This window comes from Thunnus albacares, chromosome 22 (genome assembly GCF_914725855.1).
Source record: "Thunnus albacares chromosome 22, fThuAlb1.1, whole genome shotgun sequence".
NCBI lineage: Eukaryota > Metazoa > Chordata > Actinopteri > Scombriformes > Scombridae > Thunnus > Thunnus albacares.
In genome coordinates this window covers 18,882,090-18,894,816 of record NC_058127.1, presented here as the reverse complement: position 1 = coordinate 18,894,816, position 12,727 = coordinate 18,882,090, and the positions used below count along the sequence as shown (strand labels likewise).

Genomic DNA, 12,727 nt, shown 5'->3' with positions numbered 1-12,727 from the left:
ATAAGGAATCGGGCAACAAAACATTTTAAGTTCTGTAATAAGAGTGAGCAGACTGTTTGTCTGTTTTTCTCTCTTCTCATAACTTTTTGAGTGAGTGAGAAATGTTCTCAGAACAGAACCAAGAATTAGAAATATTTCTGGTGGTGAGGTTGCTTTGGCCCTGTTCTCTGGAACGAAACACCTTATGACCTCTCACTACTGTGTCCATTTTAAAAGTGTGTCTTTGTATGACTTCATAGATCCCCTGACTTTTATATCTACCAGCAGGTCATCCAGTGAAATGTCTCAACATCCACAAGATGAATTGGTACAACATTTTGCACAGACGTTTATAGTTCCCAGATGATGTATTTTAGTTGCTCCAGCACCACCATGAGGTTGACATTTGGGGTTTTGAGTGAATTCAGATCTCAACAGGTACTTTATCGGGTGAGTTGTTAATATTTCAGCTTTGCCAATTCTTTAGCTAATGCCAAATATCTACAAAACTCATGACATTGCCTCAGCTGTTCTTCCCTTTTGGTGCTGGTTAGTGAATGTAGGCTAAACTAAAACAGTAAAAATGTCAGCATTAAACCTGCTAATCATTAGCATGTTAGGATTGTCATTGTGAGTATTTTGCCATGCTGACATTAACATTCAGCTCAAAGCATTACTGTGCCTATGAGTAGTCTCATTGAGCCGCTGTAGACGTCTTGGTTTTTTTTTTCTTCTCGTTGTATATTCTTGTACTGTATTTGTTGTGATCTTCTGCCTGCGTTGCTTGTTGCTCGGTGCATTTTAACATATCCGGCCTTGCATTTCTCACACAGCTGCTGTGTCACACAATGTAGGGGATAAAACTGACAGGCAAGATGGAGCAAAAGGAGACAAACAGGAAATAGAAGTATCATTTAGTACAAGAGATACAAAAAAAAAAAAGGGGGGGGGGGGATTTAGAGGGAGATAGAGCGGAATGAAAGCGAAACAATTTCATGAGAACCTCATGAGAAATGTAACTGAAGTGAGTGAGAGATCTAATCATAGTCAGACTGTTCTTTTTCTTATGTATTCAGCGCAACAAGGAAGAGAGGAAGATATTTAAACTTTCCTGCTGATTTCCATCTCTGTTTCACACAGTGATATATGGTACTGTAGAAAGAGAGTAAATAGGACAGAAAGAAGGAGAGGAAGAAAGGTAGAAGGGAATAAAGAGAGAAGGAAAGAAAGAAAGAAAGAACGAAAGAAAGAAAAAAAGAAAGAAAGAAAGAATGATAGAAATAATGATAGAAAGAATGATAGAAAAGATACAGGGAAGTAGGAAAGGGTGAATAAGAGTAGGCGGTCAGATAATGACTTGTTGATAAAGAGGGTTATAAAAAGAGACAAAAGGGGGGGAAACAGAGGTTAAAAATGGAACAAAGTGAGGGATAGATACACATGGAAAAGATGTTGTGGAGAAAGGGAAGACCCCCAACCAGTCCTCTCTCTCTCTCTCTCTCTCTCTGTCTAGTAACAGCCAGATCTTTCTCCCCAACGCAAAGCCAAGGACTCACAAAGACACATTGTATACAGACACACAGGCAGATTCTGTCTCTCCACACACTGACCAATCCCCGACACACACATAGGCTTGCACACAGAAACACACACAAGCATGTAAGCCTACATTATGTGCGTGCACGATCACAAACTTTAATAGGAAAGGCCTGACTCAGTCAACAGTAGCAATAAAAACTCGATCAGATTACTCTCCACAGCGATGCAGAGATTTTGGCCTGATGTAGCCTAGACGACTGCTCACTGGAGACTGGTCTCCATAACATCGCAGGGTTATTATTGATGTGTTTCTGGAGAAAAGCTGTCATGTGGGTGTGTAGGCGAAGTGCTGATTACAGTTTTTTTTTTTCCCCCCAGATGAGTAATTCACACACAATGCAGACAGATATAACCAAGACGAACCAAGTGACAGCATCTTTCATCACAGCTCATTCTGTCATGGTTAGTTTAGCAGCGGCTGTCAATCACTTCCCCTACATCCTCAAAATCCTCCACATGGGGAACTGAATCCTAGTTATCCATTCATTTTTTCTCTTCTACGTCATCGTTGCTCCTACACGGCTGCTATGTGATCCAGTGCTGCTATCTAGTGGCTGCTTGGCAACACTTCCCTCCCCTCCGTCCAGCGCTGGCTCGGTTGTGCAACAGTTAGGAATGTGGGCGCACAAGTTTCAGCTCTGATTCACTTCCCTGTTTTGAGAATACTGGAGGTGTAGCCTGTCTGTATGTGCACACCTGTCTGTCACAACAATCTGCACTGCCCGTGAGTTTATTTGCACAAATGAATCAAGGTTAAGAGCACTTTTTTTTTTCTTCGAGGGAACACAATCATGCAGATAGAGAGACTGATTGAGCAAACACAGCCTACACATTGAGCAAATACAGCCTACACATTGCCACCCAGATTAGTAAGTGAAGAAAATATCGTACTAAAGATTAAATCATTGGAAAATGACACATGGGCCAATTACTCATAAATCCTGCAATATCAATACACATGAAACATTACAGCAACATCTATGTTAACCCAAACTATCTAGAGGTCAGAAAATTACAGGCAAAATGCCAAATTATCATGAATCTTACAATGATATATTTATTAAACATTACAGCAACATCCATATGGCACCAAAGTAGAAAATGACAAAGCGGCCAATTACTAATAAATCTTCACAGCAAAAATTTATATCATTGAGAGTATAAAACATGTTAGAAAAGACCACTACTCTTCATAAATACATATATTTTTCCATACAAAAGCCACACTGTCCAAGGAATAAGAGAGAAATTAAATATAGGCATAAGAATACAGGCACAACAGGACAGGCTTTCCTCTGACACACCTGTCACATATTCAGGCGTGCAGAAACTTTATTAGTTTTTATACGGACAGATAGACTTCATAAATCACATTGTTGCTGAATTAATTTTGTTTGTATCATCTATCACATGCTACATGTCAATTAATACTTGAAGAAATTCCACTCAGAGAGAAATGCACAATTTTTAGTGCAACAAATTGTGTTGGTGAAGAGCTCTGGAAACTCTGACTAGATGACTCTGACCTCCCTGTGGAGAAAGGAAAGAGGAACAAGACTGGTTCTACAATATAAGTAAAGTAGAACCTTATTCTATCCTCTGGCAGGGAAGTTCAATGAACAGAAACTGATTTTTTTTTAGCACACAGTGGACACAAATGCACTTTGAATGCCCCAAAATGCCTCCTTCAAGTGTCCTTTCTCTGTATCGTCTAACAAAGCTTGCAACGCAGGGGCTCGACAGCTCCCTCCAGTGGATGGATGACTTCTTTAACCTCTGTCTTCTTGGAGAGATGTCTGCATTTCTTAGAGCAGCTCTCTAAATGAAGCTCGAGCTGTCCATGCAAATACATAAATAAAAAGTAGGCTAAATCTGGTTTAGCTGGAAGTGGTGAAAGTTATCTACGGTCACACTATAGAGGAGGAAGTAGAAAGTGAGAGTGCTAAATGTGTCTCTTCCCCAAATGTTCTCATTGTACATGTCTCGGTAGTGATCAGCTTGTCTGGCAGTGGTAGAAAGTAACTAAAGACATTTACTCAAGGACTTAAGTATATATTTGACGTACTTTATTTGAGTATTTCCATTTTGTGTAACTTTATACTTCTTCTCCACTGTAATTCAAAGGACAATATTGCACTTTTTACTCCACTACATTTATTTAACAACTGTAGTGACTATATACAAGATTTTACATACACAGACATATAGACGTACTTTAAATATTAAACTACCCAACAGTGTATGAAAGACCACCTCAACCAACTACAACAGTAGTAGCTCATTATACATAATTGCAACAGTAATAATAATCTAATATGCACAATACTTAGATTTGACTCTAAATACAGTTTGCTGATAATATTTACGCGCTTTTACTTGAATGACAGTTTTATATTGAAGTATTGCTACTTTCACGTATCAGGATCTGAAAACTTCATCCACTGTTGTGTTTTCAGCTGCACAGAATCGAAATCCATGCTTTTTGTTTCAAGTTTTTTGGATGCTTTGGGGAAGGTTTTTTTGGTTTGTTTTGGGGGTTTTTTTGGTTTTTTCCTCTGAAGTTGTGTACTTGCACAATCTTGAAACTTTACTGAAGTTAAATGTGGGAGCTCCTGACCAGATTCCAATGACCAATGACCTATGGACTATTTACTGCTTTATGAGTCAGTTACAGAAGTACATTGTTATGCAACAGCAGATCTGTCTCATGTATGGGCTTCCCATGGTGCTTAAGCTCCGGTTAGTGATTGAAGTTATACCATCATGCAACACACAAGTAACAATGTCCACTCTTTATTCTCAATAAGCTCAGTTTTATGGCTATTTGCAAGCTTTAGGGTCTACGTGAGATTAAATGAGCTCATGACATTTTCTCACGTACCATACCATATTATGTTATATACACTGGCTGAGTTCCTTACCTCCATGTTTTGAACACTCTTCTAGGCCACCGCTGTTTTTTAATATTACATGCTAACATTATGCTGACCTTCTTCTCCAGAGGTATGTGTCTGTCTGACATGAGGATGAAAGACCCAAACATCAGTGATAGCTCATACAAGTCCATGTAGCTGGTACACTGATGCAGATAGTTTTTTTTAAAACAGTCTGCATATACATTTTATTCTTTTACCTGGTAATGCTTTAAGTTTATAATAAGTATTCTTATGTGTGAGTATTTTTATAAGCAAGCACGCATGAATGTTTAAGTTAGGGTGTGTGTGTGTGTGTGTGTGTGAGTGTGTGTTGGTGTCTGTGCTTACTCAACTGTAAGTTTCAGACATGCTCACTGAATAATTCAGTTTTTTATGTCTTGTTGCCATGGCGGTCTGTGAAATGGTTGCTTGGGCCGGTATGACACGCACACACCAATATCACACACACGGACACACACACACACACACACACATACACACACAGACATACACACCAATATGAGCATGTTGACAGATGTGAACACCCCCATACACACTCCAAAGGAGGGAGAGAAATCGACATTATGAATTCGCCCTCCCTCTCTTTACCTCCCCCCATCACTTCACACTCTATTATTATTAAAACTCTTGTTATTAAGCAGCCTAGCTAGGGGGTGGGGTTCCCTGCTGTTAGCACACAATGGACAGACTGTGAAAAAATGTGACTGGTTTCCTGTTAATGGAACACCTTCAGTTGTTTTATCTCTGTCGTAGCCTGTAGAGGAAGCATAAAAGTTAAAGTGGATCCCAAACTAGAAAAGCCAGCAGCTTTCCAGTAGTGTGTAACCTCAGAGGATGGTGCAACCATGGCATACATACAACATTTTTGTACATTGTGAAATATAAGCTCATCTTTTCACAAGCTGTGAAATCTAGGTGTGAAATTAAATCGGTATACATTTCACACGTTCCAACGGAGACGTTTTTACTGTTGTGAACTAGTCAGATGAGTATTCAAATACGGATGTTTGAAGCAGTTAGACCCCTGGGCAAACTGGTAATTTGTGTAAATACTGTGCAAGGACAAAGTGCTGCATGATGCACTGCAGTTTAGTAGGTATTTAGCACACAATGGTTTGCCTCTGGCAGGCTAATGGTGCACACAATGACAAATAACAGGCCATTTGAAAAGTCAGAAAAGTTTTTCAAGGGTTAGGCAATTGAATAGGTCACTATGGACAATGGGTGTTTTGAAGTGGTGGTTAGAAAGCGTGCACAGACAGAATGAAATGTGTCTTTGATGTTCATATTTGATGATGTTTTGGCAATAGAGCATATTCTTCTTGTGTGAAGTGAGTTTAACCGTGTAAAAATGAGAACAGTGGGCTTCAGGGGCTCACATTTGAAAGTTAAAGATCCCCTCCAGACATGTTTTAAGATGTATGAATGCTTTACTTTGAATAATAATGTGTGTCTGATGTGGTTTTTCTACCAAAAAAGTTCAATTATCTTGTTCAAATCCTTAAAATTACATCTCCTTCTCCCTCATTAAAACATCTGAATCTCTGAATATGTAAATACATTTCATTTCAGAAGTTTAATTGCTGGACACAAGATGTCTCCTTGTTCACTATAAAGTCCATTATCAGTGTTTGTGCACCGGAGGCTTTTAGTTTCCACATCACACTTGTGTAAATTGAATATTGGACCAGAATTAGCTTCCAGACTATTTGTGGTGTCACAAATCATGCTCGTAGGCCCACTTCTTAAAATTGGGTTTTAAATGAACACAGAGGAACTTAAATTACCGAAAATAAACTCTGCACATACATCATTCTGCACAGTGAAGCTCACACATCCAACTGTGGGAACAAGAAGAAACATTTTAAGTGGAGGGAGACTTAAAGGGAAAACAGGGGGTGGGGAACAGGATGTATGGGGACAGAAGGAGTAAAAAAGAGGCTGAACGCTGTTTGAAAGTGGGAAAAAAATCAACATTTGTTTTTTCTTTTTTTTCAGTCGCGCTACGTCTGATGCGCTCGAGTCCAGTCAGAGTGCGCGCACGTAGCTCTCGTGGGGACCGAGAGAAAGAGAGAGAGACGCGTGATTTCTCTTTGTACTGAATGAAGAGTTGAGGCCGGCTCCGCTACTGCCGTCTCTTTTTATATAAGCAGAGTTTGCATGCTGTAAATAGCCCAATAAGCCGGTTACACTTTACGTTTCACCGTATCCGTCGGTCTCTTGTTTTCTGGAGGCGACCCGACTACTGCCAATGTCCCTTTGAGCGGTTCTGGACAACAAAAGCATCAGGTCCAACGTTGTTCTTCGGGGGATTTCAAGTCACACATTTCATCAGTCAGGATTTTTTCAGTGCGGGAAAGCGAACCCCCGCACGTCCACAGACCGCTTCGCCTCCTTCTCGTCGCCCCTTTCACACTTCCACACCTCCGGGGGGGGTTGGATTTTTTATTTCCATAGCGAGCGACCATGGCTGCTGTAACAAGCCCGGAGACGAGCCCTCAACCCCGGGTATACTTCCAGACGCCGGCCGGCACCACGGAGGAACCGGAGACACCCGTTCGGAAGCAGGGACGCGTTACCGTCAAATACGACCGTAAGGAGCTGAGGAAGAGACTGAACCTGGAGGAGTGGATTATCGACCAGCTAACGGACCTCTACGACTGTGAGGTAAAGACCCTAACAATGACCGGCCTCGAAACCGATCGAACGTATCGATTAGGCGGCTCTGCTAAGTAATAGGACTCTATGGTATAGCCTAATAAGGCAGTTTATCAGCACCGGGGCTTGTCTGTCTGTCCAGTCCAAAAGCAAACTATTGATAAAGAAACATTAATAGGCCCTTTGTCAGAGCTTTTGGCCTAGCTTCGCTTGTTCTATAGCCTATAGTACTGGGCCATATGCTGGAAGATGAAGTAGGCTAATAAAGACAAGAAAAATTAGGGAACAATGTAAATAATTAAAGAAATAATTAATTCACATTAGACAAGTAAATCAGTCACATCAAATCTCTGTGGTTAAACTTCAGCCGCCCACCCACAGGTAGGCTAATTGTAGCCTATTCAGCTTTATAGCCAAATCATGAAGCCTCTGCTCTCTGTTCTGATTGGCTGAAACTGTTGCAAAGCACACCTGTGAATTCATTTCATCCAATTTTAATGGCAGACGGGAAATTACTCATATCAGTACTTTCGACATTATGTAGCTGCTGTCCGAGAACAGTTTTGGATGGAAAAAACAAGTTAACAGCATCACATTTTAACAGTATAATTCAATGTAGAAATTAAGAGGAAAAACAGTTTTTGCCAGGTTGTGTCTTTGGTTCATAGCTGGCTGTGACCCGTGTTGCATGCCCCTTTCAACAGAGATATACTTTCTCTCTGGAGGTGGTGGTGGGGGTCATACAAGAGATAGATGGGGTGATACTGATGAGTCTGGGTAGGGGGTCCGGTGATACATCTTGTCAGGGGTCTCCAGCTGTAGTGATGACTGTGCATAACAGTCAGTGGTAGATAACTTTAGAGTCCCCTCTGCACCGGCACACATCAAACCGTCACGGTCATGGTGACACATGGAGAGCCCTGCTGTGATAATGTAACCTGGCGGCAGCTGTGGTGTGGCTGCTGGCGTCAGTAGTTGGTAAGCTCGGGAGCTCATGTCGACTCTACTGAGCTGGCATTGACCCACATTCTATTCCTAGCGTGAGGAAAACGACGACTTAACAGGTCTGGAGAATTCCTAGTAGGCTAGCGGAGAGAAAAGGCGGGACAGTACTTACACCAGGTTAGAGGATGCTTTTTCCTTTTTCTTGTCACGGAGGTACAAAAGCAATATGTATATAATTTTTGCTCCCTTCTCTTTTTTTTATTTGTGATGTACAGTACTGATCCCTGTCCCTGCATCTCTCCTAGTCCCTGATACCAAAACTTTCTTAACACCGGAGCCTCTTCAGGACGTCTGTCTGTAATCACATTTACACCTGCAAAGTCCATCCCACTGGCAAACTGTAATTAACCACATATTAATGCAAGCCACAAGTTCAAATAGACTCAGGAAAATTGATCATGCTTTATTGAGATTTCACAGCGGATGTGAGTGAGATATCCTCTAACAAAGTGGCAGGGATACTACAGAGACTCAAATGCCAGTAAAGGTGATTAAATGGCCCAGAGAGGATTTTAAAATCAATGTGCTTTGATTGTCTGCCAATTGTGGATTAATATGCTATGTGTTAGAGCCCTGCTCAGTCAGAAAAGTATGAGTGAATGAGTTCAGGAGAAAATCTGTGTAGTATGTTGTACTAGTGGTCTGTATATGCCATCAGAAGATGATAAGAACATCAATCCTTTTAGAATCTGTTCTGTGCAGCCCTTGATTTCAAGGGCAAATATTTCTCTTTCTCAATGTAGATTCATTCTCATTCCACATCCATCTTTCATTCACTCATCTACTCATCTGTCAGCCATGCATGCTTTGATGTACTGATACTTTATTGTGAGTGTGCTTTTCGACAAGAAACCTCACAAATGGACGCACAGTGACAGTGTCTGAGACCCGGACTGTAAGGATTTATTATGATCAGATCACGGGAACATAAGATGAATGATTTATTTTACATTTTTGGACACACATCTCCCATTCCTCGCTAATGATGACGCCTATTTTGGGGTGTTCAACCACAGTAGTTCCCCTCTTTTCATTGTCCCGATCCTGCCCTGCCGAGGCTGTTAGACAACAAAGAGATTAATTTACAGTCGGTTCACTGATGGAGACACATTGGGCTCATTTAGACGGGAAAATGTGGAGCACGTGCTACTAAACACTGTAACCGGAGAGGCAGCTTTAGCCGGTCAGGGAGCAGAGCACATATCGGAAGAACCCTGTTCCCTGACAAAAGACGAGGAACATGTGGCGTGGGATTTCTTTTACCTCCCCTCAATCCTTTCCTTTCTCCACTTCTCCCTCCTTTTCCTCCCGCCATGTCTGTCTTTTTGCTCTGACTCGTGTCTTAATCCATGTTTTAAATTTTTACCCTTCATTAATTTCCATCTCTCTTTTTTCTCTGCTTTTTTGGTTGCATATTTCTACTATGAATAAAACCACATGGAGTTGGTCCAATAGGGAATTCATAATGAGTTATTTTCCAATTAATATAATCCCTTTAAACATGCCACAAGCAGTCAGCCAGTCATTTCTGCCGGCCAGCTTGTCAGACATTCATCCAGTCGCTTTAGTCAGCCTATCAGTCAGAGTTGCTATGGGTAATAGTGAGGAGCGGAGCCTTAGTATGATTCCATGGCAACAAGGCTTGTCAAATGTTTATGTTGGATTCACCTCATTTCATTGTGGATTCTGTTCTTCTTCAGTTAAGTGACAGAGATAATTAGACCTGGTCAGTCATTTAATATCATATTATCCTAAAATATTGCTGTTATTACATTTTGCAAGCAATATGTTTTATACTTTTCCAAACATATTGATAACAATTGATCAAGAGAATGTTTTGTTGTCAGTTTATTCCATTAGACTCTTATACAAGAAAGATATATTTCAATTGTATGACTTTATTGGACAGCAACAGCTGAGAAATGACAGGAAATGAGGGGAGAGAGAGACGGGGGATGACATGCAATAAAGATCCGCTGCCAGAATCCATACATAACCACGGATGTCAGGGTTATATGGCATGCGTCTTAACCAGTAGGCTACAGGGACATGCCGTGTTGGATGGTTCAAGAAAACAGGACCCTGAAGGGCTGGCATGCAAGCAGATATCCTGGACCCTGGCCAAAGTGTGACCCAAGACATGAAGTCACCCATAACCGCTTATCTTGTCTACAATGTTTCAGAGAATAAGTTTTCTTCTTAAAACTGAATGTAAGTGGATGTAGTGGTTACTAAATACCCACTTTTCATTTTGACGGGCTCCTTGGCTGTTTGAGCATGTGTCCACATATTTCAGTGTGTGGACATGCTAGAGTGAGAAGTTAAACCCATGGGGCCCTGTTAGAGGGTTAGAGGCCTGGCTCCTTCTCCACTGAACACAGTTCATATGCTTTCAGATAGAGATACTATGGTAGATGTATGTGTTTTTCATATGACACCATGTAAGTCCAGACTGTCCTCCAAAGAAAAATGACACAATAGGTTGTAATGTCAGGCGACCAAAAACGACATATTACGTTTGAGTGACAGATGCCATCTAGCTGCCATAGTAATCGTGACCAGAGTCGTGGCACAGTTGAGATGATGTGTATATACAAATTTCCTTATTTGGATGCGGTGGGTTGGGTGAATGGTGTAACCCAGTAGTGGACTTTAGTGGACTTTGCCACAGGAGACCGCAGTTCGTTTCCCATTTCCAGGGACAGTTTTTTAAAAGTATAAGTACAATTGTCCCTTAACGCTATGGTTATTTTTGTTGCCATGACAATGAAGGTTGCCTAACTTTAAAGGACCACCATGATTTAGTGGTATCTAGTGGAACAGACTTGGGAGAAATGGAATCTAATGTTCATAAGTATGTTTCAATTAGTGTATAAGCCCATTAAAATAAGATTAGTTGTGTTTTGGTTATCTTAGAATGAGCCCTTTATATCTACATCCTCTTCCACAGAGGCCGCCGTGTTGCACCGCCATGTTTCTATAGTAGCCCAGAACGGACAAACCAAACACTGGCTCTAGAGAGGGCCATTCGCATTTTTCGCGAGTTTCGCAGCCATCGTAGGTTCTCTTACACACTAAGAAGGGGAGGTGTATTCAGTTCTGCAGCCTCACTGCTAGATGCTACTAAATCATCAGTCCTTTAAGGAAGTAGTAACTTTAACCCACACCACATGTTTCTCTAACTTTAACAAAGTGATCATTTTAACCCAAACCATGTTCTGTCCCTAAATCTAACCAAGTGGTTTTTGTGCCTAAACTAGACACATCATAAAACATTAATATGTTTTATTTCAATTTGTAATAAAAACGTTGTCGGTTCATGATGATTTCCTGCCAGTTACTGGCGATAGAATGGGAAAACGCTCCAATGTGTTGTTCTGGAGGACATTTTCAAACAACATACTTACTCGTTTAATGTGGAGAAGTTGTTGTGTAAGACACACTGTTTCAGGCATCTTCTCATGAGCTTGAAAGATGCTGATGCACCATATGGACGGAGTTACCCTGCCACTCCAGTACAGACCAGCCCTCACATGAAAGTGGTTACAACTAGCCAGCCTGTTATTCTACAGTACAGGTTTCTAACCAAAATGTTGGCTGATATGGAAGAGATTCATCCAGCTGCTTAACTGTTTTCTTCCTAAAGTCTTCCCCACTACCTTTTTAGTAGCACCCCTATTGACCTGACCTAGTAAAAATACTGAAGTTAACAACAGCTCTTCCCTTATTATAACAGTTGTTGTGGTTACTGGATAATTATTTAAGCTGCAGGTATACTTTTGTTGTTAGGGAAATGTTCATTTCTGAGTCTAGACCAACCAAGAAGAGCTTTCATCTGTGGACCTGACTTAGTCACACATAATGTGTACTTTTCCCTCACTGAGGAGAGGTTACTCGTTCTATAAAGAAACCCTAAATAGAATATTGTGAATATTGCTGCTCTACTCACAACCTCCGAGGGTTTTGAAGAACAAAGCTGGTAACAGGAAAAGTCCAAAAATTTCAAAAATTGGTTCCATTGCTGCCCTTGCTGTTGTTTGATGATACAGATGAAAAACAGCAACAGGTGTTTCAGTCCCATGTACGAAAGGCCTTCTTATCCTCAGACGCCCTGTGCTGGATTCAGAGGCCCTGCTGGGTTGAGCTGAGCTGTTCCCGCTTTCAGCTGCTCAGCTCAGTCTGTGTTCTTCAAAATGAAACGTAAACCTGGCTCTTAGAGATGTATTGGTTCCATCAAAGTGATTCAGTCTCCTTCAGCCATTGATAATGAATTCCTTTACTTCTCTAACACATGGGAGTTTTATACTCTCTTTGCTATTCCTATTTTTCACAGCCATCCGTGTCCACTCTGTCTCCTTGATACTTCCGATCAGCTCTAAATCCCTGTACTTTGCTGTTTTTAACAGTTTCACTTTCCCTTTAAGGTCACTTGAATGGTTGAACACTACATCTACTTAAGCTCTTACACTTGGTCATTCTAAGGCAACTTTGATCATAAAACTGATTCTTAAACAGTAATCAATATAATCATAAAAAGTGTTTAACTCTCA

General features: G+C 40.9%; 1 protein-coding gene across 1 annotated transcript in view; it reads left to right on the top strand.

Moving 5' to 3' along the window:
- The first annotated feature begins 6,519 nt into the window (after positions 1-6,519).
- The window catches only part of ppp1r14bb (protein phosphatase 1, regulatory (inhibitor) subunit 14Bb), a 28,704-nt gene continuing 22,496 nt past the window's right edge, over positions 6,520-12,727 (top strand). Inside the window, exon 1 of the mRNA XM_044341622.1 lies at positions 6,520-7,181. Coding sequence (XP_044197557.1) covers positions 6,981-7,181 — 201 coding nt within the window. The 5' untranslated portion in view covers positions 6,520-6,980. The remainder of the gene's footprint in view (positions 7,182-12,727) is intronic.